This window comes from Columba livia, chromosome 7 (assembly GCF_036013475.1).
Source record: "Columba livia isolate bColLiv1 breed racing homer chromosome 7, bColLiv1.pat.W.v2, whole genome shotgun sequence".
Classification (NCBI taxonomy): Eukaryota; Metazoa; Chordata; class Aves; order Columbiformes; family Columbidae; genus Columba; species Columba livia.
In genome coordinates this window covers 40,350,919-40,377,098 of record NC_088608.1, presented here as the reverse complement: position 1 = coordinate 40,377,098, position 26,180 = coordinate 40,350,919, and the positions used below count along the sequence as shown (strand labels likewise).

General features: G+C 44.4%; 1 protein-coding gene across 5 annotated transcripts in view; it reads left to right on the top strand.

Annotated features, from left to right (window-relative positions):
• SPATS2L (spermatogenesis associated serine rich 2 like) overlaps window positions 1-26,180 on the top strand; it is a 67,184-nt gene that overhangs the window by 9,779 nt on the left and 31,225 nt on the right. For 3 of the 5 annotated variants that reach the window (XM_065069535.1, XM_065069536.1, XM_065069534.1), the window contains exons 2-3: window positions 12,468-12,540; window positions 25,469-25,530. In XM_065069535.1, coding sequence (XP_064925607.1) covers window positions 25,492-25,530 — 39 coding nt within the window. In that variant the 5' untranslated portion in view covers window positions 12,468-12,540; window positions 25,469-25,491. The remainder of the gene's footprint in view (window positions 1-12,467; window positions 12,541-25,468; window positions 25,531-26,180) is intronic. The other 2 variants (XM_065069538.1, XM_065069537.1) reach the window with 1 other exon arrangement.

The following is a 26,180-nucleotide window of genomic DNA, read 5'->3' as shown; positions in this document are numbered from 1 at the left end:
ATGATACTTTGGGGAAATATGACCCACACCTATGGCTAGTGCCAATGTCTCCTCCATCCTCCATGTCTTTCTGCGTTATACCAATCTTGCAGTTTCTCTTTTCTTCTTCTTCCTGCCTTTTTCTCCCTCCTCAAATGCTTCACCAGCTTTCTTTTGCAGTTGTCTTGTGTACAAGAATGAATAGTAGTGAAATAGTTAACTTTGGCAGAGTTTGGCCATGAATTTCCCCGAGGTGAGCAGGCGACTGTGCGGTTCACATCCCTTTGCGCTGTCTCTGCTTTGCATTTGCAGGATTCTTGTGCAGTCTGGAGGACGACAAGGTCGTGTTTGTATTACAGAGTATGAGATCCTGGGGTGCACAGTTGCCTTGGGGTTATATTTGGCATGGCAGGACTTTAACTTCTAGTATATATCCGAAAGCAGCCTCATGGGTGATTCCTGCAGCAAAGATTTTGGCCCTAGTAGTGCCACCTTATAACATGCCAAGATGAGCTCCTTGCCTGATTTAATTTGATGGGGCGGTCAGAAGCACTAAAACCAGCTGGCACTTTGACCAGTGGTGTGTGTGAAATATTTTGTTTGATTTCAGGAGCCTTGTGGGAACACAAAAAATACAAATTCTGGGATGCGGCAAGAAGCTGGAAAGTGAAAACTGACATATTTGGACTGTTCAGTTTCACAGTATGTGGGTGGAACAGATGGGTGAAGAGGGCAAGTCTGACAGCTGTGACTTTTGTTTCTGAATGGAAATGCACTAATTACCTAATTCTGGATATGGATTAGAAGAAAGCTGGTTTTTCTTATTAGCCTCCACTGTCTTGCCTGCTGGAAGTTTATCTATGGGAAGCTTGTTTAGAAACTCTGTAATGAAATAATGTATAGAAATCCCATTGTGTGTGTGTGTGTGTGTGCATTCGTGTGCAAAACCTGAGAACTGAAAATGTGATTGGGGCGGGTGGAGAAGTGAAGCATTCCTTACTTCTGAGAAGTCATCAGCAGGTATAATTAACCCTTTTTTTGTCAGAGACTTCAGAAACAGCCTTCAAAATTAAAGGGTCAAATATATAAAAATGCACTTTATGGGTCATGTCAAATTTACTCAATTACTAAAGTGATTATTAAGCAACAGACAATGCTTTCACTTATTGTCCTAGTGCAAGTATTCTTCTGCTAGATCTCATGCCAGAAAAGCCTCTCATGATTTTCTGTTTAGGCAAGGCAAAACAGTACTGCGGACCCTAAAGAGGGTTTTGGAAAAAAGTCAAAACTCTGCGTGTGTTTTAAACTTCTCTTGTAAAACAATAATATAGAATGCCTGCCCATCTTTTTGTAATACAAAAAAAGACTAATCTAAAAATATGCTGTGTATATACATAGTGGGAAAGGGTTGGGGCATAACATTTTCAAAGCCTGTTCTTCTCTTGGTTTGCTCTTAACTGAAGCTGTACAGTTCCTTCAAAAAACATGAGTTACAAATGAATTTGCAATACTTTGTGACTCCTTTTCCTTCAGACAAAAGGCCGTTTCAATCGATTGCAGAACAGCCACCGATTTTTCGTGTGGTCCTTCAAGAAAAGGATAGTGATTGGCCTTCATAATAGGCCTTTGAGTACTGTCTCTAGTGGTTTGATGACTGAAAGAGACGCCTATGGCTCTGTGCTGTGTCCTGTGTTTAGATTACTGATGAATCTAATTTCCGAGGTGTTGAACAGGTAAGAACTCAAATGGTGAAGAGACCTCACCTGTGTGTGAGTACCAATGTGCTGCTGCTCACAGTTGGGGACACGCTGTGGCCTGTGTAAACTGGTACACTTTTGTATGATGTTCATTGACTGAAGGTCCGTTCTATTTCTTTTTTTCTTTTAAAGTGGTAACTTAAACCTGGTGTTTCCGTGAACTCTGCTTCTAAGAGGGCTGATGCTGTTTTATGTTCTGAGTGGTGTTGAGCAATGTTATCTGTTTGTGCTGGGCATGGCCAAGTGATCAGTGAGTATCGTTTCTTTGGAGGGGACTGTTCTCAAAAGTCATGGATGTGTTTTGAGGTGGCGTTAGAGAAGCTGCTCCCACTGTTGTGTTGGCAGCGCCATCTCCCTGAGCTGTTCTGTGCTACCAAAGCCAACCTGCCAGGCAGCATTCCAAGATAAACACCCCCCATTCAGGGCAGGTGTTTGTTGTCCCAACCTTACACAAAATCCGTGGAAGGATTTATGGCGTTTGACTTTGGAACAGCACCAAAGGATAGTCTTTGTGCTATGGGATGTTTCTGAATAATGGTAGCTCTTCAGGACCCCGGTTGCTTTTGTTAGAAAGCTGCAGAGCTTGCCCTGGAGGTTCAGGGCTGGGGTGTCCGCCTGAGCGATCTCTGTGGCACGTGGCTTTTATTGCTTCTAAAGACTGATGCTCGCTGGCAGCAGGTCAGGACTTGAGCCTTTCTTACTGCTTTAGGTATAACTGCCAAGAAAGAGTATTTGGGCTTTAGATGGCTCTGAGCTCAAGCATGTCCTCAGATGGTTGTTTCAGACTGAACTACTTTCTGTCAATACGTAGAAACAGCTTTCAGTATGTGCTGTCCTACATGTTTCCAGTTTGCAGCTTCTGCTTCTGCACTACACTTAAACTGTCCACTTTTAGTAAATTACAGTGCTGTGGATGGCTGTCTCTGTAAAATTAAATGCAGCAAAAGCCTTGCACATGCAGTCTGGGTGTGGTGGTACTTCGGAGCGTATTCAGAGACTGTGTTTTATACTAGTGATGGAAAATACTACAGGTCCCAAAATGTCATCACTATGGGCCTTCTCCTTTCTGTGTTGATGGAGGGAGTAACTCTCTTGTGTGGTAATAATGGCCCGTGCAGAATTTGAGTTAGCGATCTTTAGGACTTGGTCTGAATGAAATGTCGTGTGTTTTGGGTTTTTTTTTCTTTGTTTTTGTAATTCTCTTTTCCAATAATAACTTGGTGCTGGCTAGAAATAGTTTAGAGTTGGCTGGTTTGTTAAGCTGCTGGCATGAAGTTGTGCTTTGGTGTTAGGATCAGAGCTTGTGCTCCTTGCTCTGAGCTGGTGAGAAGGATGGGGAGAGGCTTCCCCAGCTGTTCCCACACCTCCTGAAGTTTCCCGTGTACTGCAGCCACTTCAGAACTACAGTGAGAGAAGGAAAACTCCTTAAAATCCTCAGAGAACTTGAGGTTTCTTCCTCCACAATCGGCAAATTACGTTGTGTACAAACACGGTGGAAGCCAGAAAGGATTGGTTGGTTCATCTGGCCAACAGAGAGGCAGCCGGGTCTGAAACGTGAGGAAAGAACAACAGGAAGGAGTCAAAAGATGAGGTGTAGTATCAAATACACAGAGCTGTAGCGTGGTACGGCAAGAGGCGTATCTGCCAGTGGTGCCCTGGGGAGGTCTGCAGCACCAGGAGTTACAGATGGACCGGAGCGGCTGCCCTGGCTGCGTGAGGAGAGTTCCCGGGGGCTCACAGCAGTGGAGAGAGAGAAGCTGATGGTGGCTGGAAGGAGCTCTGGTGAGGGAGGAAAGGCTGGGGAAGGTCCCAGGGGCTGGAAGGAGCTCTGGCACTCAGAGGGCACCAGCATTTTGACCGTGGCTCTTCAGGTACTCAAGTGGGAACAGAAGCTTGTGAGGAGAGGGTGGAAAGGGGGAATGACAGGGAATGTCCTTTCTGTGTGATGATAATACAAGATCAGGGCTTCCCTGGCCCTCATGGGGGTTTTTGGCTGTTTGGTTAAGTATCTGATGGAAATGATGGGCTTGCAGCAGTTCAGCTGTTACTGTTTTAGAGCCTGATTCTCTTGGGGCTTATGCTCACTGAGATCTGCAGGTAACAGAGTTTGGCCCATAGTCATTGCTTCCTTGTCACTCAGTGAGAACAGTTCTCCCTTTATTATCTGTTGCTTAAACCCCACACCTGTCTTTAATGTCCTTGCTCTTGTGCCTTATTTACCTACGTAATGCGATTCTTTACTGAATTACTGGTGGATCAGAAGGTTTTGCAGAAGCCTAGAGAACACAGTTGGCATAGAGTTGATTGTGATAGCTGTGCTGACTTTTTTTTTAATGTGATAGTTATTATTTTATCTTCAAAGAAGTAAAATAAACATACAAACAGTGATGTGTTGGGAAAACCCTGAGTGGAGCAGACAAGCAGCTTTATATCAGAAGAGGTCTGACTCTCCCGTGTTTGTGTGAAAGGGGACTGTGGAAAATGTCATAATTTTTCTGGCATACGCAGTAGGCAGGAAATCCTCAACATCAGTGGAGATGCAATATTGTAGTAAGTTGTGATTAAGTTTATTGGGCTTTTTGATACAAGGCCGTTCTAATGGTGTGCTGTTGGGTCTGCATCACGGCATAGGCTGTAACCGCAGGATTTGTTCTGCCCTGAGACACGAGCCCTTCACAGGTGTGGATCAGGTGCAGTCTGCGTCCTCCACAGCTCAGTGGCTGGGGAAGCACTATTGTGTCCACGTGGTGCTCACTCCTGAAACTTCTGCCAGTTCTGCGGGAGGGTTCACAGTCCATGGAGCGTGTGGTGGTACCTTCCAAAGCGTTTTAATGAGAATTGCTAAAGAGCAAAACTACATTTATTAAGCTATAGCAAGAGGCTTGTTAACTGGAAGAGGAATCATCCTGCAGTTGCAAGGTCTATTAAACTGCAAAGAGGTTGGTCATTAGCATTGTTTCATCATATGAAAGGAATGAAGCAATGTAAATGCAATCATTTATTAAACTGAGTAGCAGACCTTTAAACTATCATTCACTATTTTAAATGAATAATTTCTGCTTCCTTTTGGAGAGCAGCTCAGTCTGATATTAAAGATTTATTTTCTCTAAGTTAAAAAAAGAAAAAAAAACCTTCAAGATTGCTGTTACTTGTAACAAAATTTTGCGTTGTGGTGTAGTGCTTATTCTGGACTGAACTTGGCCTCCATCTCCCCGCTGAGCTGCCTGTGGAGTTGGAGCCCAGCTCTTGAGAAGGGATTGAATGGAGGGCAGTCTCAAGCAGCACTGGAACAAGGGCCGTTCTCTACAGGGTCAGCAGAGCTGGGCAAGGACCCATCGCTGGGAAATCCTGGGGTTTGTCTTTAAACATATTTGGTACCACACTCCATAATAGGCCTTGCCTTTTGCTAGTTCACGATTTTGCGGGGAGGGACCTCAGGGGCTGTTCTGCACTGTATTTCTGGACATTTTCAGATTGCAGTACCGCAGAACTTCGTGAAGGAATCTGCTGTTAATTGAAATGGAAAATGCAGGGATACACAGTATAGGCTCTTGAACAGCAGATGGACTCCTTAAGAGACAGGCCATAAATTATTAACCTTCTGTGTTAATGCAAATGTAGCAAGGTACCCGTTTGTGGGTACAAAACAAAACCAAGCAACAAAAAAACCCCACAAGCAACTAAGCCCCACCTTCCCTCTACTCCAAAAAACAAACCACCACCACCAAAAAAACCCAAGCACAACAAACCAAAAAACAACAGACAACCCCCCCAAAAGTATACAGACAAAGTGTGTGTCGTTAAAGGAAACATCCAAGGAGTAATCAGATGGCGGCGATGGGGTGTGAATATATTGGCCATTCATATTTGGTTCTATCTGAACTCTACTATGTATGATTTTCAGCACGTGTGATACGAGGAAGTGTAAGATGTGCATGTATGATTTGTCATGTTATACATACAGAGATAAGGATAGTACAGTTTGCTCTGGTCTGACTCTGTGTGACAGTTTTAAATTTTGGGGTAGCTTCTTCCTTGGAGGAGTCAACCCCATCTGCCTTCCCACAGCCTGATCCTGCCTCAGGACCAAGCAGGAGAAGGAATGGAGCCTGTTCCTAGCTCCGTTCCCTGATTGTTTGGAACGCTATTTCCATGCTCAGGATACAGGCTGAAACTTGGAGCCATCCAGGAGTCTATTGACTTGATTAGAATACACGATTTTTGGTTGTTTTTGAAACAAAGCATGGGGGGAAAAAAAAAAGTTTTGCCTCTGAGTGGCTAATGAATCGAGTTCAAGAGAACTGGTAATACTGTCCCAACCATTACACATTAACAGCTGTGTGATGATGTTCATGTGAGTACTGACAGATGTAAGCGTTCCTCTGGGAATAAAGAGTTGAAGTGTTTTGAACCTCGTCACTAAACACTCCCCCCGAGCACATCTTTCAGAGCGCTCGCAGAGCAGCTCTGCAGCTCAATTCCATGTGCAACATGTGTAAAGAGTGGGGCCAGAGCAACACCTCGACCTCTGGACAGTTGTCTGTGTCACTAATGAGTGTTAGCCTCTCAGTAAGAATTCATCTTGCGGCATTAATTCTTTGGAATTGCTGTTCTACTGCCCAGCCCTGGCTTTGTGGGCTCCCTCGCTGGGGCTGTACCTTGGTCAGGTTCTCTGTTACTATTTGATTCATTGCTGGGTTTTTTGTTGTGTTCTTTTTTCCCCGTGATATCATAGTTGTCAAGTTGAGGTCAGAGTGGTATCCTAAGGAGAAGCTTTGTTTCCAGAGGTCTTCTCTCAAATGTCAGACACGTGAGGGGCACCAGCTAATGACACTTCTGGTAAAATGTTGGGCTTCATATTCTAGCACAGGACTTCATATTCTAGTTCTGTCTTCAGGCTTTTAAGTTATTTCTGAATTATTTTCATTTTATATGCTAATATAAAACAACTATATGTTGATTTATTTATATATACATACTTAAAGTCTGAAGGTTTTCCTCAAATTTCAGTGATCTTTTATAACTTAACCATAAGGCACCAGTGCTGAAGGAAGACAGTTTCAGCGGTTTCATGTTTGTTCCTTAGCAGGCTAATGTTGGTTGTGTTCTGAGTTGTTTCTTATTTCTTCCCTTACACTGGAAGTTCTGACAACAATCATAGGGAATTGGGTAAAAAATTGGCCTCTAACAAAATGAAAAATGTCCGTTTTGGTTTTATCTGCTACCCTTTTTAAAATATGAAAGATTAAAAGAACTGTTTCCCACCTACCACCCTCACATATGAAATGTCTTTCCCTTATAAGTGACATCAATGTCCTGTGAGTTTGTGAAGCTAAACCCAAGAGCTTGCAAAGCCCCGCTTGGGTTAGAGATGGTAGCTTGGCCACGTTGCATGCACACAATGTTTTCCTTGCAACTTTCGGTCATAAAATGTAACGTGTTACTTTTTTTAGTGTACCATAAAATAAGCAGACTCTGTCTTGTGGGCGAGTGGATATTATTGGAATAAACTTTGCTCTGGGTATCTCGAAGGCACTTGGAGCAGAGGTGCCAAGTCGTCACTCAGTTGCTGAGGCTCAGTGTCGGCAGTAAATACGTGTTTGTTCCTAGGAAGGTAAATACAGACAGGAATTCTGGATAAATGATCCCTACAGAAGGTGCTATGCCAAACCGAGGCAAACTCTGATTTCCTTTAGCGTCGGGTGTATCTGAGTTCACTGAAGGCATTCCACTGGCACTCGCTTTTATCCAGATTCATTAGCAGTAAAGAAAACCAAGCTGTCAGACTGGACTTTTGCTTCATTTTAGCCAAATTCCTTCATAAGCAAAAGACTGACACAAGCGTTTCAGCCGTGCCCGGGCCATAATATTTTAAATTGTCAAAGAAACAGTAAGTTCCAACATGAGAAGTTTGCTTCAAGACTGAGGGGGTTATTTTGCTAGTTGTGTGTCATTCCTGTGAAAAGGCTGCTGTGACACAAAGGGGTGTTTCTGGAGGTTTCTGTGTCGGGGCTGAGAGCTCTGTCTGCTTTGGGATGGGAAATACCGCGGGAAATACCCATTGACACTGGGACTGGGTCTGACCAACAGCCCCTGGGTGAGTTTGCTCCTCCTTCCTCTTAAAACTTCAAAAGAGACTAGAGATATATTCCCATTTGTAAACTGATTTCATTATTTTTCATTATGATCCTATTCCCTGAATTTGTATGCAGCAAGAGGGCATTTCCCCTTTCCAAATGGACAGAAATAGGAATTGGAGTTTTATATACGAAGGAATGTATAACATCTTGTCCCAGACACCAGTGTCATTATCACAGAGTGAGTGTTGATGACAAGTTTTCCCGTTCCCGGTGGGATGTTATTTTCACAAGCACGGTGAGGCTGGCAACAGAGCAAATCCTCTGAAACCCCCTTGTCTCTGTGTCCTGCTGTAACTCGGTCAGGTCATCTTTAGATCTGATCTCTAGTTGGAGCTTTTTGGTGATTTTAATTCTCATTTATCATACTCTCAGTTGTTGGGTGGTACACAATAAAGTCCGGTGGTGACTGGGTATCAGTATCAGGACAAGCTGTAAACCTGTTCCTCAGAATCGAGCTTTTTAATGCACCCTGTAGATTTCAAATTATCCGCGTACTAAGTGCACGCCTGCTGCAGCTCTACTGTGTGGCTTTTGGTACTGAGCTCACTGCCTTACCTGGGATATTAAGCTGCTAAATTGCAGCGTAAACTCAGCGTCCACAACCTTGATGCATTCTCCACCACACACTGATTCTGTTCAGCAGATAGCCTTTGTCTCCTAAAATAACCCCTCAGTTCAAAGCACATGCCCTCAGACAGATTTTGTCTGCCTACTGCTTGTTTGGATAAGCAAATAACAAACTTTTTACAAAAAGCATCATTTCCATACTTTTGTTCCTCAGAATATGATTGTGTCTTGAGATGTGCCTACAACAATATATACGTTGGCTTTGTTTTTAAGAGAATGTCTAATTTTGGTTTTGGAGCAATTAAAAAGAAAAGCTTTAGAAAGTGCAGAATAAAACCCATTTGACGGAGTGAGGGCAGAACTGATTTTGCTGAAGGGTGCAAAATATGAAGTTACTGCTTCTTTCAGAAGCTTCTGTTGGGAGACCAGAGACAGATCACATGGGGGATGTGCCAGTCTGAGAATAGTGATGATTGCACTTTAATTGAAAATGAGGGATTTCAACTGTCATTAACCACGGAAGCTGTAAAATGCTCAGTTCTCCTGATTTGTTGGAGATGAATGGGAGGTTAGTTTTTGTCCAAAAAATGACACTGTGGGTATTTTTGGACCTGAGTTACACTTTTTGATTGTCATTTAGAATTAATTACAAGGTTATGTTCTGTGTAGACTAGCATATACAAATTTACATAGGTTTGTAATGAATTTTGTGTTAAGTCTGTGGAGGTTTTTGAGTTGCCCACCCTCAGTGAGATGGAGCTTTCCTGGCAGATTCACCTTCCAGTGTGCAAAAACGGTGAGTAAAAAAACAGCCAGGGGAGGAGAGGCCGCGGACTGTATGGAACCTATTTCTCTTCTTCTTAGGATCTCATGGCCCGTGAATTGTACAGCAGTGGAGATGCTGTGGCTTCTCTGGGCGCTCGGCATACCCCGGCTCATCGGGGTGGCAGCGACTGTCTGAACTGGCTTTGCCAGCTTTATGGTGTTGCTTGGTTACCGTCATTCCCACAACTCTCAAATAAAGCAAAGCAAACGTAAAACAAAAAAATTGGTTTCTATATATGGGCTAGGCTACCGTACAGATCCAACCAAAACACAATTGTAGATCCTCTACAGCTACTTTAAGGATCTTTTTTTTTCCTTAAGTATTTCACTTGGCTACCCACAAAGGCATTCTATTTTAAATATGTTTTTTCAGTATATTGGGCTTATCCTGGGGTTCTGTACAAACTCCTAAGTTCAGAAGCTGGGATCCTGACTGGAAGCAAGGAATAATAATGGCTCGTGTTGTCAAGCATTCTTGCTACTCCAGCCAGGATTCTACCTTTTCAGATGTATTTTATGCGCATTCTCAATTTAGGGCAGGGAAAAAGGCAAAGCTTAGTTTGGAATGTGTTTGGGAATATTTTCTTAAGTAATGATAATAATGAAGAACTGTCATAACCATTTGGCTGAGAATCTCCTGTCATGTTGTGACTATTTCCAAATGTAGCTTCACAAGTCCTCTCCTGCCATTAAGGGTATAATTTTGGCATGTGGATTCATGTGTTTCAGGGAGAAGTCTCATCTTAAATCCATTTAGCTGATGTTAACAAAGTGTACAGACACTCTGAGAACTGAATATAGCGTAGGTGCCTGTTGTCATCCCAGTTCTGCAGAAGAGTTCTGCAAAATGGAAAGTATAATTTTATCATCATCTTCAGGCTGAAACAACTCAGACATTCTATTGATATGTTACAAATGAGTCTTAAGTTTATTTTAATGAAGTTGATTCCCCAAATAAGGCTTTTCAGGGAACGTGCGGATGGGTTTCTTGGTGAACGGAGAGCTCTCCATGAATCTGCTATGGTCATTAGCAATGTGCCTGAGTTGGTTACAGAAACCCTCTTACTGTTCCTGAGAGCGGAGAAAACTAAAATAAATGGAGATATCTGTGAGTCGGCCAGCGATTGAGGAAAAATAAACACATCCAAGTAAAACATTCCCAGCTGTGGAAGAAACCTCTCCCCTCTCGGAGCCGTAGGGAAGGTGTAGGCAGCAGACAGCCTTTCTGGAGGAAGTGGAACTTGTAAAGCGTCGCCTTATGCTCCTGTCTGCCAGTGTCTGCCCGAGCGGGGCCCACAGCTCCTCTCCAGCCACTCGGGCTGCCCGTGGGCCAGCTCTTCCACAGTGGATTCTGAGAGAGGTTTCTCAGCTGTGTGCTGTAGAACCCCCAATGCCGGGTGGCTCGTGTGTCGCTGTCACAGCTCCAGGCCTGGTGGCAGGAACTGGCGGCTGGAACTCCCCTACTGCTTTGGGAGGAAAATGTTGCCTGGCATTAAGTCAGGAGGGGTCTCTTTTTGTATGAAAATAAAAATCGCTTTAAGAATTGACGTTTCATTATAATGGGAAATTGCCTTAAATGTTTGCAGACATTAAGCAACAGTATTTTCTTTGATAATACAGAAGTGAAAGAAGTTTCCTGCTGAGTGTTGTACCTTTACTCTTGATTTCCTTTCTCTTCCCTCGAGTCATTATTTCCTGCATAAAGTTTTCTTTGATAATGTGCCATGGGACATTGCGTAAGGACAAAATGGTGAGATAGAAAGGTAATTAAATTATGGAGTCATGTCCCATAAGAATCCAATCAGTAAATGGGATTCTGAGATTACCTGTCACTTTGGTCTTCAATATTTCATGAAGTTCAAGAGGACAAAAATTATCGAAAGATCTCGCTGAGTGGTGGGGGAGAGGGGAAGAAAAGTTGTAAACTGTTCCCATTTGATTTTTCAGATCTTAGTTTTGTGCTGGAGTTGGAGAGGAATCTCTCCCACAGGTTGGGTTGGAGAAGGTCAACACCTCTGTTGTGAGAGCGTGTGCTGGGTGAAGCGCTTCAGGAACCAGGCAGTTTCACATGCAGAGCAGTTAAGGACGTCCTGCCTTGCTTTAAAATAAAACCTGTGGCTCTGACTGGATTTCTGCAGTCTAAAACCTTGCTTTGGCAAAATACGTCGTTTCAGCAAGGACAAAATGGATGAAACAGGATGGCAATCGCACACTTCAGTCTATTACAGGGAGCGAGTATGTTGTAAGACAGAAGGAAAAATAAGTCTGCAAAGACAAATCAATTTGTAATGGCTCAGCAGAGGCTGATTTCAGCAGTGAGGATGTTCAGAAAAGTCGTGTTACACTTTTAGGGTTAGCGGAGGGAATGCCGAACCATCTTCCAAAGCAAGCAAGGACCAGTGCGCAACTCACTTAAGTAGCAAGTACAATGGAATAATTCCTATCTGGCACGCGTGGTTAAATCATAGGCCAGTTCTTGACCGCCTTCTCCTTGCAACTGCTGAGAGAGCACAGAATTGACCCATTGCTTTCCCCCTGCTGCTGGAATTGAGCAATCAGTTTCCATTCATCTCTGTGTGGACACAGGCACGCAGCTGCCCATGTGGTTGTTTGTCTTTAACTTTGGGGAGAATTCCTCCAAAATGTATATGCAAATGGGCAAAGGTCGTGTGCTGTGGGCAAAGTGCTGGTGTCACTCTTTGGGCTGCCCTTTGTTTCAGCTGAGTTGGTGTTCTTGAGATAATAATGTTGGAGAATGAGCACACTGAAACTGTGCTGATGCTGCTCGGAGGGGTTTGATTAGCAACCGCTGATTCACTGGAACTCACACCTGCGCTCCTCTTGCATTAATGGCTCAAATGGTCTGTATTCCTTAAGCTTTATCTTTCTGCACATCCCAATGTGCTGGCTAGTTAGAGTTTCAAACAGGAATTAGTTTTAGAAACAGGTTTGTTTAAGCTGAGCGTGCCGCACGCGTGGTCAGGAACGGGGCTAACAACAAGGCTTAGGTAATTGCCAAAGCTCGCGGGGCGGTGAGGATAAGCCCCGTAAAAAATGGTAAGGGCATCTACGGCACCTGCACACGTTGACCAGAGCAGTAAGGGATGAGGAGTATATGTTCACAAGACCCTCCTATAAGGAGAGGGCAGTAAAGTAAATCAGAAGTAAATTAATTAATTGCTTTCTTTTTAACTTGCAGCTGTCTTTTCAAGAGATACAGTCTATTGGAGAAGATAGAAAAATAAGAACAGAAAGCGAAGGCATTCACAGCGGTAAGACAACTTTTATATCTGTTTGCTAATCATTGTGACTGGGTAAGTTCAGAAACTTGTAAGTCACGTGTTACGACCGAGTTCATCGGGTTTCTCGAGCTATCCTGCTAAAGCTGCTCATGGTGCCACAGCAATCACAGGAGGAAAAGAAAGAGACAAATGCAACAGTTACTAAAGTGGCGCTTTCTGAATTCCTCACTGTGAAGCTTTGGCTTCTTACAAGGACATAGATTAGTGAGCGTGCCTGCTTTCACATTGCACGTGCGCGTGGTGGATAACAAATAGAAAAGTGTTTATTTGTACAACTATCAGATCTATCGTTTGTAGATCTAGCATTTCTTTTGCCAGGGCAGCGCAGCCTATTTGAACATCTCAGAAGCTGCTTTTGTTCCTGTTTTGTGTGCAGAGTTGATCTTTCACTACTCCAGATTACTTTCTTTCCTTTTCCTTCCTTTTCTGTGTCATTAATCTGGTCAGTTCATACCGTGGTGTCCTACTGCTTCTCCCCATTTATTTTTTTTAATGGTTCAAACCACTGTGAAGATGTATTGTGGTTTATAACTGCAGGTTCTGCAGTTTCTGAAATCATCTCACACTGAGTATAGTCCAAGGTGATGTTCAGAGAATGGAGGCAAAGGGCAGCTTCACAGCGATAAAAAAATGAACGAGATAAAACTGTAGACTACAAAACTGAGAAACAGGGTCTCTGCAAGTGCCTCAGTTCAGAGGTGCTCTGAACAACGTGTCTTTGTTTTGAATATTTCTTTAAATATATCAAGTAATTTCTTTTGCTGTTTTGTCTGGAAGTAGGCAGCATGTTGTGAAAGCATAAGCTCAATCTGTTCCAAGCCTTAGTGTAACAAGTGGGGTAGTGTAATTCTAGGTAATTCTAACGAGGACAAACATTTTTTCAAATGGCTTGAAGATACTCCAGTTTACTTGCAGCTTGGGACATCTGGATTGTGTTCCCTATGAATAGCTTCCTGAGAAATCTTCAGTGAATCACGTCATACCTCAATTTTATATCTGCAAAATGAGATAACAGTACTCCTGCGCTTGAGCGTGGGTGTTGGGGTAGTAGATTATGTACTGAGGTTTGTGAAATGCTCACATATACATAGGCAGAAAGAAGATTCATTTGCTTGTTATTTGCTGCATGCGCCTTGTTTCTTTAGTGGAGGGTGTGAACTGTTTCTTAAGGATTTCCTTTTTGCTGGAAGCTTTTTTTTTTTTACACAGAGTTGCTACATGGCAAAATTCCAAAGCTTTTGGTGCTGGAAGGTTTACAGGGAGTGGCTGAATGGGATCAGTCTGTTAGCTAATAATTTAGCGTGCTAAACTCAGTAGCCATGCGCTGTGTGACTTCCTCAGAGGAGAGGAGGAAATAAGATATGGATGCCCAGAATGGCTCTTACACATCTGCTGATCCCAAGTGTGGCCAAGTACGTGATGAAATATGACTTGTCTGGCTCTGAGCTCTATTTACTACAAGGCGGTGACTCACGGGGTCAGTTCCTGCCCAGCCCTTGAGCGGTCACACGTGGCCTGCCTAGAGAGCAACATACCCTGGGAGCATCTCCAGCCTGGTCAGCAGGTAGTTCTCAGCAGAGCAGTGCTGCTCTTCAATGATTTCAGTGAAAAGATGGTAGTTTTTCAGCTGTACTTGGGCATCTGCGTCACAATAATGTGTTGTGGCTCTAAAAGTTGGGAGATTGTTGCTGGTTTGTTAGTGAAGGTCCAAGTTCGTGAACCAGATCATGTACTTGGCAGAGCAGCAGTCGGGAAGCCAATGGAGCACTCGGGCTTGTCAAGGGTTAGTTTTCCAGCCCTGAGAAACCTTCAGGTTGCTATTAAAAGATGGTTGGTGTGTGTAAATGTTCTTCCTGGAAATACGGCCAAAATTTTTCATCAACTCTGAGAATCTTTTCCTATAGGTTCTCTCCATTTCTCTGCCTGTCAGTAAAACAATAATAATAAATGTACAGGGTGTGGAGCATCCCTTTGGCCAGTCTGGGGGGTGGTGGGAAACAGCCACGGCCTTGGCAGGGTGTGAGAACAGCTCAGCCACAGCCAAAACACGGGTGTTATCAGCATCAGCACAAAACCCTGCTGCGAGATCTTCGGAACAGAGTTTTCTTGATGAAAAATGTTTTCTCGCATGTGCAGATGTGGTGCTTTCATTAGTATCATGGGCACTTCTGGAACAGTTAAAAACTATCCTAAGAATGTGCTGAAGGTCATTTTTCTCTGGAAAATGTCTCAAAACATGTGTTTAAGTTTTGTGTATTCCGTTGCACTTAAGCGCTGCATGTTCAAGCCGACTCTGTCCTGCAAGGGCAAGTCTGGTGTTCATGCTGGGCAGATTCTCTCACAAATGGGTAGTTCTGTAATTATAGATGCATCTTGTTACTGTCTCTGTAAATATGTAATTTTGTGCCATAAAATAATCAACTCTAGAAGTTTTCTGAGGTTGTCTGCATTTGTCATGAGATTGGACAGCTGAAGTGCTTCCAAAACTAAAACATTAAGAATTAGAATGATGTGATTATCCTAGGAAATGGAAAAATGAAAAGATCTGAAGTAGAAATGAAATATTAGTTCAATTAGTGCATGACTTAACTGTGAGTGTTCCTGTTCGTCCCTGCAATGCTTTATTTATTATCATGTATGCTGCATCCAGTGAAAAATAAAATAACTGGCAGCTGTGTGACACAAAGAGCTCCAGGAATAATTCAGATTGGATCTCACTGCTCACTTTGATCGAGAGCGGAGTCCAAAACTGAAAGCAGGTTGAGATTTTGCAGAATTTGCTGAGGGAATCATTGAGGATAAAAGAGACTCGAGTTCTTGAAGAGATTCTTGATTTTTAGGATGTTTGGGCTGCTCTGTTGTTACTGCTGGCCCTTCTTTATTCCACTTCTGTTAATATTAAGATGGATAAACGTTTGTTGCTGGTGGTGAAAAGCATCACGAGGGCTTTGGAGAACGTATAGCAGGGTCTGCATCTAATAGTTTGAGGTGGCCATCTCCAAATCTCTTAGTCTGTGATCGGAGCGAGTAGTTTTTTTCACTGGTGCTGCATTTGGAGCAGGTTGGAGGGACTGTGGATATCTTGATCCTCAGCAGCAGAGGAGCAAACTCCTCCTCTGAGGGCTGGAGGATGGAGCGTGTGTTCTGCGAGAATGGAGGAGCGAGGCGGTGATTTGTGCCCTGTCCAAAAGCAGGGTGTACGTGGGGATAAGGTGGTGAAAGAGCTGTTGTGTTTTCCCTCTAAGTGCAGTTTAAGAAGAGCCAAGGAGTTCCCTGTTTGCTGTGCTCCGATTGTGAGCAAGGTGACCAGACTGTCCGGTCTCCGTTAACGAGCAGCACCCCTGGAAAAACAACGCTGGGTGAAGTTCAGCTCTTGGACCAACACTACCTGTCAATATTATTGGGAACTCTGCATATTGAGGGAGCTGAATCTCAGCCTGTGTAAATCGCTTCTCAGGAGTCAGACACTTAAAGGCTGGGTGTTGGGGGAGCCCCTTTGCCTGCCCTTGGGCTGGCTCTGGGAGCCAAGGCACGGTGCCACAGGGCCTCACTGGGCATTAACACCGTGCTCAGCTCTGCTCCGACCACACAACCCACCGTAACTTCTGCTTTGATAAGCTGAACTTGGCTTGTTCCAAGATTTGCTGTGATTTGGGCTCTCTGGAGAAGGATAACCGGCTCGTAGAGAATTCAACCAGTTTTTTGGAGAAGCCTTGTTTAGCAGAGGTTTGAGAAATGTTTTGGTTATGATGAAGTAACTCAACTCGGCCACAATGAACCCCCTGTTTGGTTGGAAAATTCCCAGCCCGCCCAGTTTATTGTCTGCCAGTTGTTACTGCTTACGGGTTAGAGCAAGTGTGGATGCTGGGAATGAGCCTTGCTCAGTGTGCTCGCTCTGCTAACTGGCGCTGCTTCTTTGGTAGCACCTACACACAATATACAGGAGCGTGTAAGTGCTATCGGAATGTTGCTAACAGCAGCGGGAACAGAGATTTAGCGGTGAGGGCAATTTTGAAGTTCCCATCTAGAACATGCTTTTTCTGTGCCGTTATCTGAAACATGCTGGTGCTGGCATTTGCCCAAGTCGTGGGTATGGCATCCTTCAGCATACTGCAGCTTCAGCAGGGACCGCGTGGCTGCGGGCTGCTCAGCACAGCTTAACTTGCTGCCTTCCAACACTGGGTTCTGTGGAGCAAATAGTATGTTACTTTATTCTGCAAAGCTGTTTAGTATGCCTTTGCAGAAATTCTGGACAGATGCAAACTAAAGGTCTGTCTAATGTGCCACAGATTTTACCAATTCATGAATCACGGCATGCCAAAAATCACCTAAAATACTTGGGCAAAAACAGGTGAGCTGAGAAACACTCTATGTATCTGTGCTGTACAGTGTAACTGATCTTACCTGGCTCTGAGAAAAGTACCCTCAAAATAGAACATGCATTTAGAGTGTTCATCCACAGATGAACAAAATACCTTCTTTTTATTCTGTTGATGAAGTTGCTTCATTTGCTGTCTGTATGTCGGATTCAATTCCACGGCTAGTCAAACAGCTTTCTTTATTGGGACTGTACTTGCCAAGTTAAGAAATCTGTAAAATATTTTTTAAATGCCCCTTATATGCCTGGCTAAACAAGGGCCTCAGTTCATGCGTGTCGGACAACACTTCATAGACTATTGACCTTCAGAAGCAGAAGGGTTTGCTGGCTTTGTCTCCTGACCTCTGCGTGGGTGTGGGACGGGAGATGTGGAAGGTGCCCTTGCAGATTTTTGGCAGTACACAGTCTGTATTGATTGACTGTGCTTTTTACAATTGTGATGTACCTGGGTAGGGTGGGGTTTGGCTGAAAATTGGTTTACTGGTTTTTTTCTTCCTCTTAAAAATAAACAAACAAACACTTGTGAACTGGCTGAAGGGAAGAAGCCAGAGAGTTGTAGTCAATGGGGCAGAGTCCAGTTGAGGCCTGTATCTAGTGCAGTGCCTCAGGGGTCAGTACTGGGGCCTGTATTATTCAATATATTCATCAATGATTTGGACAAGGGAATAGAGTGACTTTCAGCAAGTTTGCTGATGACACCAAGCTGGGAGGAGTGGCTGACACGCCAGAGGCTGTGCTGCCATCCAGAGACCTGGACAGGCTGGAGAGTTGGGCAGGGAAAAATTTAATAAATATAACAATGGCAAGTGTAGAGTCTTGAATCTGGGCAGGAACAACCCCAGGTTCCAGTATAAGTTGAGGAATGAGCTATTAGAGAGCAGTGTAGCGGAAAGGGACCTGGGGGTCCTGGGGACAGCAGGGTGACCATGAGCCAGCACTGGGCCCTTGTGGCCAGGAAGGCCAATGGTACCTGGGGTGGATTAGAAGGGGGGTGGTCAGTAGGTCAGAGAGGTTCTCCTGCCCCTCTGCTCTGCCCTGGGGAGACCACACCTGGAATATTGTGTCCAGTTGTGGCCCCTCAGTTCCAGCAGGACAGGGAACTGCTGGAGAGAGTCCAGCGCAGCCACCAAGATGCTGAAGGGAGTGGAGCATCTCCCGTGTGAGGAAAGGCTGAGGGAGCTGGGGCTCTGGAGCTGGACAAGAGGACACTGAGGGGGGACTCATTCCTGGGGATCAATATGGAAAGGGTGAGTGTCAGGAGGATGGAGTCAGGCTCTTCTCGGTGACAACCAGTAATAGGACAGGGTGCAATGGGTACAAACTGGAACACAGGAGGTTCTACTTAAATCTGAGAAGAAACTTGTTCCTGGTGAGGGTGGCAGAGCCTGGCCCAGGCTGCCCAGGGAGGTTGTGGAGTCTCCTTCTCTGGAGACATTCCAACCCGCCTGGACACCTTCCTGTGTAACCTCATCTGGGTGTTCCTGCTCCATGGGGGGATTGCACTGGATGAGCTTTCCAGGGCCCTTCCAATCCCTCACATTCTGGGATGCTGTGAAAAAGTGCAGTTCCAAGTCTAGTAAATACTGTATTACCCGGTGATTTTAATGTGTAATAGCAATTAGCTTGAAGGCTGAGTGAACAATAAGCAATTATAGGTTAACTGTTGTTGTGTCCGGTAATACCTGTCATTACTGTAGGAAGTGGGTGTTCTCCGGGGGAGCAGGGGAAGGCTGGCGTTTGGTGTGGGTCTGGGAGAGCAGTGTCAGCAGGCTGGCTGCCCGTGCTGCTCATCGTTCATCGTGGGACACAGCAGGGCATCTCCACACAGGGACCTGGAAGCTTCGTGTGTGTACATATCTGTATATAAAACCAATTAAAAATACTGTTCAAGGAGAACGTCTTCTTCAAAGCACCTATATGGGGTGACTTGGTATTAGAAAATAAATTTCAGTGTTCAGTTTTGGAAGACTGGCACATGTAAATGAAGTACTTACCTTCATATGTATAGCCTCACTGACTCATAAAGTATACTTTGAACATACGTTAGTCACATGAGGTCTAGCTGCATTAAGGCATTTATCAATTTTCATCAAAAGCACTTCACCACAGGGAGCTCGGGTAAAGTTCTTCCTTTTCCCAAGCTCCAAGCTGGATTTCTGAGCATCAGCCCTGCACACCGAGCAGTGGTAAACTGGCTCTCTGGAGATGTCTGAGCGAGAAGGAAGGACAGTGCAGGTTTAGAACACTTCATAAAGAAGGCTGAAATGGGAATAGCTCCAGGACTTCCTTTGAACTCGAGATCTGTTCCAAGATGATGAGAATTTGCTGTAACAATTACGCTGTACAAGTCTGCTGGTAGAAGTTTGATTCCTTGTGATCACTTTATTTCTTAATATCTAAACCAAGTGTGTATTTGAACACTTCCTGACGTTCGCTTTAGTCCGTCTGTCCGTACTGTGCTGTGCGTTCCTGTGCCGTGCCCCCCCCAGCCCACAGCTGGGCAGAGGCTCTTGGCACGCTGTTCTGACCTGACATACGGCCCCGCGATGAGACTTCTCATGGCTCGAGCAGGAACGACTTGGAAGATAATACCTAGTTTGTGCAAACTGAAGGTTAACCTTGTTTGTTTTGCGGGAGGTTCATGCAAAGGTAGAATTTGAGTAGATTTCCGTGGTCTTTATTGGCATGTTTAACAAAGAGGAAGAGCAAGACTGTAATGTTTCTTTTGCCAAGCATTGCCGTGGAAAGTGAGCTTTCCCGGCCTAAAACTGTCTTTCCAGATCCCACATCCCTCCCTTCTGCATATCGGAGAGGACCGTTTTACTGGCTACGTACCTGAATGCAGCTCTTCTGAATCTGGTTCAGCTCTGATAGTGAGATATATGTAGTAAAGCCAAATAGTGAAAAATACATAGTAAAGCCAGGAACTTTGGAATCTCCATTTGATGCTGAATCAAAGTGATGCTCTTCAGATGCTCCTCTAGCATGCCAGCCAGCAGGATGCGGGTGTGATTGTAGAGAAATTCCCCTTCTCTTCGGAACGGCACAGTGGTTAGAACACGCTTGTAGTGTAGCTGCTGCGGAACGGGCACTAGATCCTCCAGATCTGCAGGCTGGACGCGTTCCTTCGTCACGGGGCTGCTGGGATGAGGTTTCTCAGTCCTTTCCGTTTCAGCTGCTTCGGTTTGTTTGAATAAATGCTTATCAGTTGGCAGGCCTGTCTTTCCCTGCATATCCCGCTCTCACCTCTGTCCCTTTTATCTTCATAGAAGATAGGTCTGTGGTCTCGCAGCTGTGGATTTTATAGTGTTAAATAACCTGAGTTCCTGATGCATCGCTGCACGTTTTCCGAACTTCCATGCCTTAGTGCCTGTTTTCAAGCAAGCAGTCTGCAAGGCTGTAGTACCTCCGAGACATCTCCTGCTTTCTCAGATTGTAGTGTCAATCGTTCCGGAAAACCTCGCGGAGGAGGTGATAAACGTTGGGGGAACGTCAGCCTCCTCTCTGTGGGAAGCCAGACCCACATGTGGAATCAGTGAGACGCTGGATTTCCTGCATCCTGCTTTGGGCAGCGCGATGGCTGTTGGGGCCGAGCAGGAGGGAGGACACAGGGGTCTGGGCTTGGGACAAGCCTGCCCAGGGGACGGCAGCACAACGGGCTCTGGACGTGGAGACTGTTCTGGAACGTGGGTGTGTGAGCCTTTAAAGAAAAGGATGCTAAAGGCCTCGGTTATCATCAGATTACCCAGAGGCACTTAATCACACTGATGGGGCTGATCTCCAGCTTGTGAAAACCAGGAAATACAAAGTGATGCAGTGTTCCATTTCTTGATCCAGTCTTTAGAAAGGCATAAAACAGTACTGGAGAAATAGCAATTCTGCATTAATTACGCTGTACATTGTTCTTACTAAGCACCTTCATTTCTAATGACGCAGAGGCTAAAAGGGCAGCTTGGAGGACAGTTGTTATGTCCTGGATGCTCTTGACACTGGTTATGTTTCTGCATTCATTTTTTAATGACTGTATTTATCTTTAGACAATAGGCTATGGCAAATAGGAAGCCATACAGTTCTCAGGCTGGTGAAGGCAAGTGTCTGAATCTCCTGCTGTCTCTAGTAGATTTACAACCACAGCACTATGGCTTTGTGCATGGCTAAGGACACTAACTTGTGTAACTAACTATCATATGCATGCTCACGTTTGGCCTTAGAGCTGATAAGCTAATTTTTTGTTCTTCTGCCATTTAAATAAATTCTGAGTGAAGACCAGAAGAATTCTCCTCTGAAATACTTGAATTTTGGAGGCATGCTTCTACAGTCTTGTCAGTCTTTCTCATGTAAAAATGTTAAGTTAAAACCACGTCAGAAAAGGTGTGTCCATCCCCACCTTCATCTGAATTTCTCCAGTAGTATCTCTTTATAATAAAAGGAACCAGTTGGAGAGGGCAGATGAGGACACTTGTCATTTGGAGCATGTAGGAGACTATTAATCTGTAAACACAGAGACGGGAAACCCAACCCTGGATTATTTTCTACTGTTTTGTGGGAAATTTTCTGTTCCCTGTTGCCAAAGATATAACTTATCTTCAGATAACTTATCTTCAGTTATCTTCAGATTTTCCCTTAGCTGCCCCGCTTCGCTGCAGTGTGAACTTTAACCGCTGCCCTGTAACAGGAATCACTGCGTTTGGTGGGCGAGAGGAGGAAAGCTCTGCTAAACTTCATCCAGTCTTCTCCGCAGCGTTCCCTTGAAGTGCCTCTGCTATATTTGTCTCTTTTTGTTGTATTGAAATGCTTCATTTCACAAAGCAAGTCAAACCCCTGCTTTCGATGTGTGCAATAGGTAGAGGAATAACACCATTCCGTCAGTGTTTGAGGTCAGGATGCCACGAGCAACCGAGAGTCATCTCCGATTCCAGGTGCCGCGTTTGGAAATAGCTATCAGGAGTTAATGACCTGTTCATAGAAGGGATTCAGTGGTGATTTTCCCTTCATTCCTTTTTAACGGCAGTGCTGTTGGTGTGACACGCGGTGACACTTCAGGAGCACAAATACAAGCGTGAGATGTGGAGAAGGACAAGGTGTGTGGCTGATGTTCAGGCTGAGAAGCACTCGCATACGCTATGCTTTGTGCGTTATAAATACAGTGCTTTCGTTAACTTAGTGTTAGCCACTGCAAAAATCCTGTGTGTGCTGTTAGTGACACGCGCAGCACTGTTCTCCAAGCCTGGAGATTAAAGCTTCTCAACTTCAGCACGACTATTTTGTTCATAAAATTATTCATGTGCTGTAATCTTTTGTCACAGGATTAGAAATGCGGTAATTGTTCAACACAGAGAGGAAAATATCATCAGAAGAAAAATACCAGTTAATGCAATAAATCAGTTTGTGCTACAATGAGGAAATGAAATTGGTTAGCTATTAAGTGTAGCCATAAAGGATATTCTTAAAAATTAGTGCTACGCTGACATTTTCCTTTTAATGTATCATTTGTATTTTATGTAACAAGGAGTGCTGGACTGAGTGATATAAATGAGCAAGTGTTTTATGCAGTTTATTTCAATTATTTGTCCTTGGAGAAGGGGAAGGAAAAATAGCTCCAACTCAGTTTTAGCATCTTCATTTTGACAGCTTTAATATGCATATTCATGAAGACTGAATTATCTCCTGTCTTTGAAGCAACAGAAATTGAGAGGCGTGGGGCTTTCCCAAAGTACAACTACTGGGACTCATTTGCTTCATACAAGATGCAGTTTTAAAATCTACAGTTTGGGTACAAAATCAGTGAAATATATGCTGAAAATCAGAACCTGAAGACTTCAGGTGACAAAGATATTTTCTCATTATTTATTGTTTTTTATGATTAATAGACTTAAGGCAACAAGGGTTTGTTAGCTATAATCCTTATTGTACTCGTTCCTGTGCTGTGTGTTGATTCCTCAGTGACAGTTTTTTCCTGTTGTTCGGGGAATGTTTTAAGGTGTTGGATCAGATCAGGCGTATTTAAACTGGTGTGCAGGAAGGCCGGCTTGCATCAGTTGTCTGTAACATTCTAGAAGCTGCTAGATATTAGATACAAGGGTGAACTAGTCGAGCAGAAGGGGTAGGGAGAGGAACCTTCTGAGCTGAGATACCAGGTTTTGAATAACTGGCAATGGAAAGAGTTACTTTTATGTTCTTCCGCTACCTTATGTTTGAGGGTTTCCATAATTCAGTGTCTGCTTTTCATCAGACCAAAACCCAAAAAGCCATTCCTTTTTCTTCTTCCTATCATCTCTTCCCCATGTACCATGAACAAAGTCATGTTATTTCTGAAAATGTGCTTCCTTGAATCTCGTCCCTTTAATTAGAAAATGGACGCATGCACAAATGACTAACAAGGTTTAAATGCTGTCGGCAGGTGCTGTAATAGAAGCGCTTTGTGGAGTTTGAACTCCATGAAGTGCTGTGTTTCAAAGCAGGAGATGGGGGAGGATTGTCTAAGTACATTACAAGAGATTGAGTAGAATTATAGGAACTCTGGTATCAGTCCACATAGCAAAGGGCTTAATGGGGGGGAGAAGGGGGAGTGTTTTGACTTAAACTTGGAAAGAACTAAGATTTCTTTCTCATTTATGTGCATGCCTACCTTCTTCTCGGTATATAGCAGAGTTAAATTTGGCGACCAAACCAAGCTTTTATTCTGTTTGACTTAGTCTTTGCTGTAATTCTTTTGCTTAATTTTAAAATGTGAAGATTCAAGCCTAACGCAGTTGGGTTCAATGGAAGCAGGACGGAACTCCTTTCCCGCGTTAACTCTTCATCACGTGCTGCAGTGTCCTCCCTTCCCCAGCCACAGCACTGGAAATACAAAACATACTGCAGGCTTTCTTCATCGCATGCAAATTCCATTCACGTGCCCAAGTTTTCAGAGCAGGCTTGGAGATTTAACTGTACAGACCCTGTTAGTTGCACTGGAAGCTATGTGGCTAAAACCTCTGAATTACTGTAGGAAGACAAAACAAAACAACAAAACAGAACCACAAACCAACCAACAGGCAAAAGCAGCTGTGCAGTGCTTGTCAAGCTGAGCTCCTGGCACACTGAGCCGCTTTTGAAGGCGGATCTTCAGAGAAATCTTGTGGCAAAGATTGAGGTTGCTGGTGAGTGAGGAAGCAGGAGCTGTTGGGTTCGCCTCAGGTATTCCTCCTCTTGAGTGCCTCAGAAGTATGGAGGAATGATCACAGCATCCCAGAATGTCAGGGGTTGGAAGGGACCTGGAAAGCTCATCCAGTGCAATCCCCCCATGGAGCAGGAACACCCAGATGAGGTTACACAGGAAGGTGTCCAGGCGGGTTGGAATGTCTGCACAGAAGGAGACTCCACAACCTCCCTGGGCAGCCTGGGCCAGGCTCTGCCACCCTCACCAGGAACAAGTTTCTTCTCATCTTTAAGTGGAACCTCCTGTGTTCCAGTTTGCACCCATTGCCCCTTGTCCTGTCACTGGTTGTCACTGAGAAGAGCCTGGCTCCATCCTCCTGACACTCCCCCTTTCCATACTGATCCCCAGGAATGAGTCCCCCCTCAGTCTCCTCTTGTCCAGCTCCAGAGCCCCAGCTCCCTCAGCCTTTCCTCACACGGGAGATGCTCCACTCCCTTCAGCATCTTGGTGGCTGCGCTGGACTCTCTCCAGCAGTTCCCTGTCCTGCTGGAACTGAGGGGCCACAGCTGGACACGATATTCCAGGTGTGGTCTCCCCAGGGCAGAGCAGAGGGGCAGGAGAACCTCTCTGACCTACTGACCACCCCCTTCTAACCCACCCCAGGTACCATTGGCCTTCCTGGCCACAAGGGCCCAGTGCTGGCTCATGGTCATCCTGCTGTCCCCAGAACCCCCAGGTCCCTTTCCCCTACACTGCTCTCTAATAGGTCATTTTCCAACCTATACTGGAACCTGGGGTTGTTCCTGCCCAGATTCAAGACTCTACACTTGCCCTTGTTATATTTATTAAATTTTCCCCCACCCAACTCCCCAGCCTGTCCAGGTCTCTGGATGGCAGCACAGCCTCTGGTGTGTCAGCCACTCCTCCCAGCTTGGTGTCATCAGCAAACTTGCTGACAGTCACTCTATTCCCTCGTCCAAATCATTGATGAATATATTGAATAATACAGGCCCCAGCACTGACCCCTGAGGCACTGCACTAGATACAGGCCTCAACTGGACTCTGCCCCATTGACCACGACTCTCTGGCTTCTTCATTATGACCAGAGTCCAAGAGACATGGCTGGGAAAAGCCTGATATCCCATAACAATGAAGCATTTTCAAAATGAGTTTGCAGACCTAATCTGGGGACAGTATGAAATTTGGACTGGCTTTACTTCTTGACGTGATTGAGCACTGCTGTGCAGGACATTAAGTGTTCTCAGATTTCTTTCATGCTTATAGGTAAGCACATATGGTTAGTTTTTATAGGTGTAGCTTTGACAGGTTGGAATTAAAGCCTCCAAATTAAACTTTTTTTTTTTTTTCTTCTTTCACAGACAATATTCTCACCTGAAGAAAGATGGCAGAAATCAATTCTCCTGTAAATATCAAGGAAAAGGTTGGTTCAAGTAACAGCACAGTGCAAGCCAAAATGATATTTCCTTATATATTTCACCCTTGCTCCTTCAGACACTGGTCACATACTTAACTTTACTCACAGAGTCGATGCAGTCCTGAGTGATGAGAAACGTCTTTTGCAAAGAGTCGATGTTTTGGCAGATAGACATCTCGTGTTCCTTTGTGATTCCAGTGCACGTTGCTGCTGTGGAGAACAACACTTAGTGATGATTGCTGCTCTACAAGAAACAACCTTGAAGAAACTCACCCTTTAGCAAATAATTTTTCTGACCCAAAATGTCATACCTGTACTACTTAAAGGCAATATGTAATATTACGGGGCCTGAAAAGAGTAGATTTTGTTTTCCTGTGTCGGTAGCTTTGCTTTTAACTGCATTATGAGCTTGAGTGTGTCCTCTCCATATTCTGGCTGGTGTTAGAGCCTCCCTACCCTTCCATGAGCAGGAAAAGACCTGCAGCCGATTAACCTACAAATATCAGGTAGGTCATGAGATCTTTCGTGACTCCCAGCAGGCAGATTGTGAAGAGAAAATCTAACCCATAGGTACTGTCCTCCGCACATAAATAGGAAACCAAGACATCTGTTGAAGAATAGAAAAAAAAAGAGACAGGGAAAAGTGGGAAGAATGT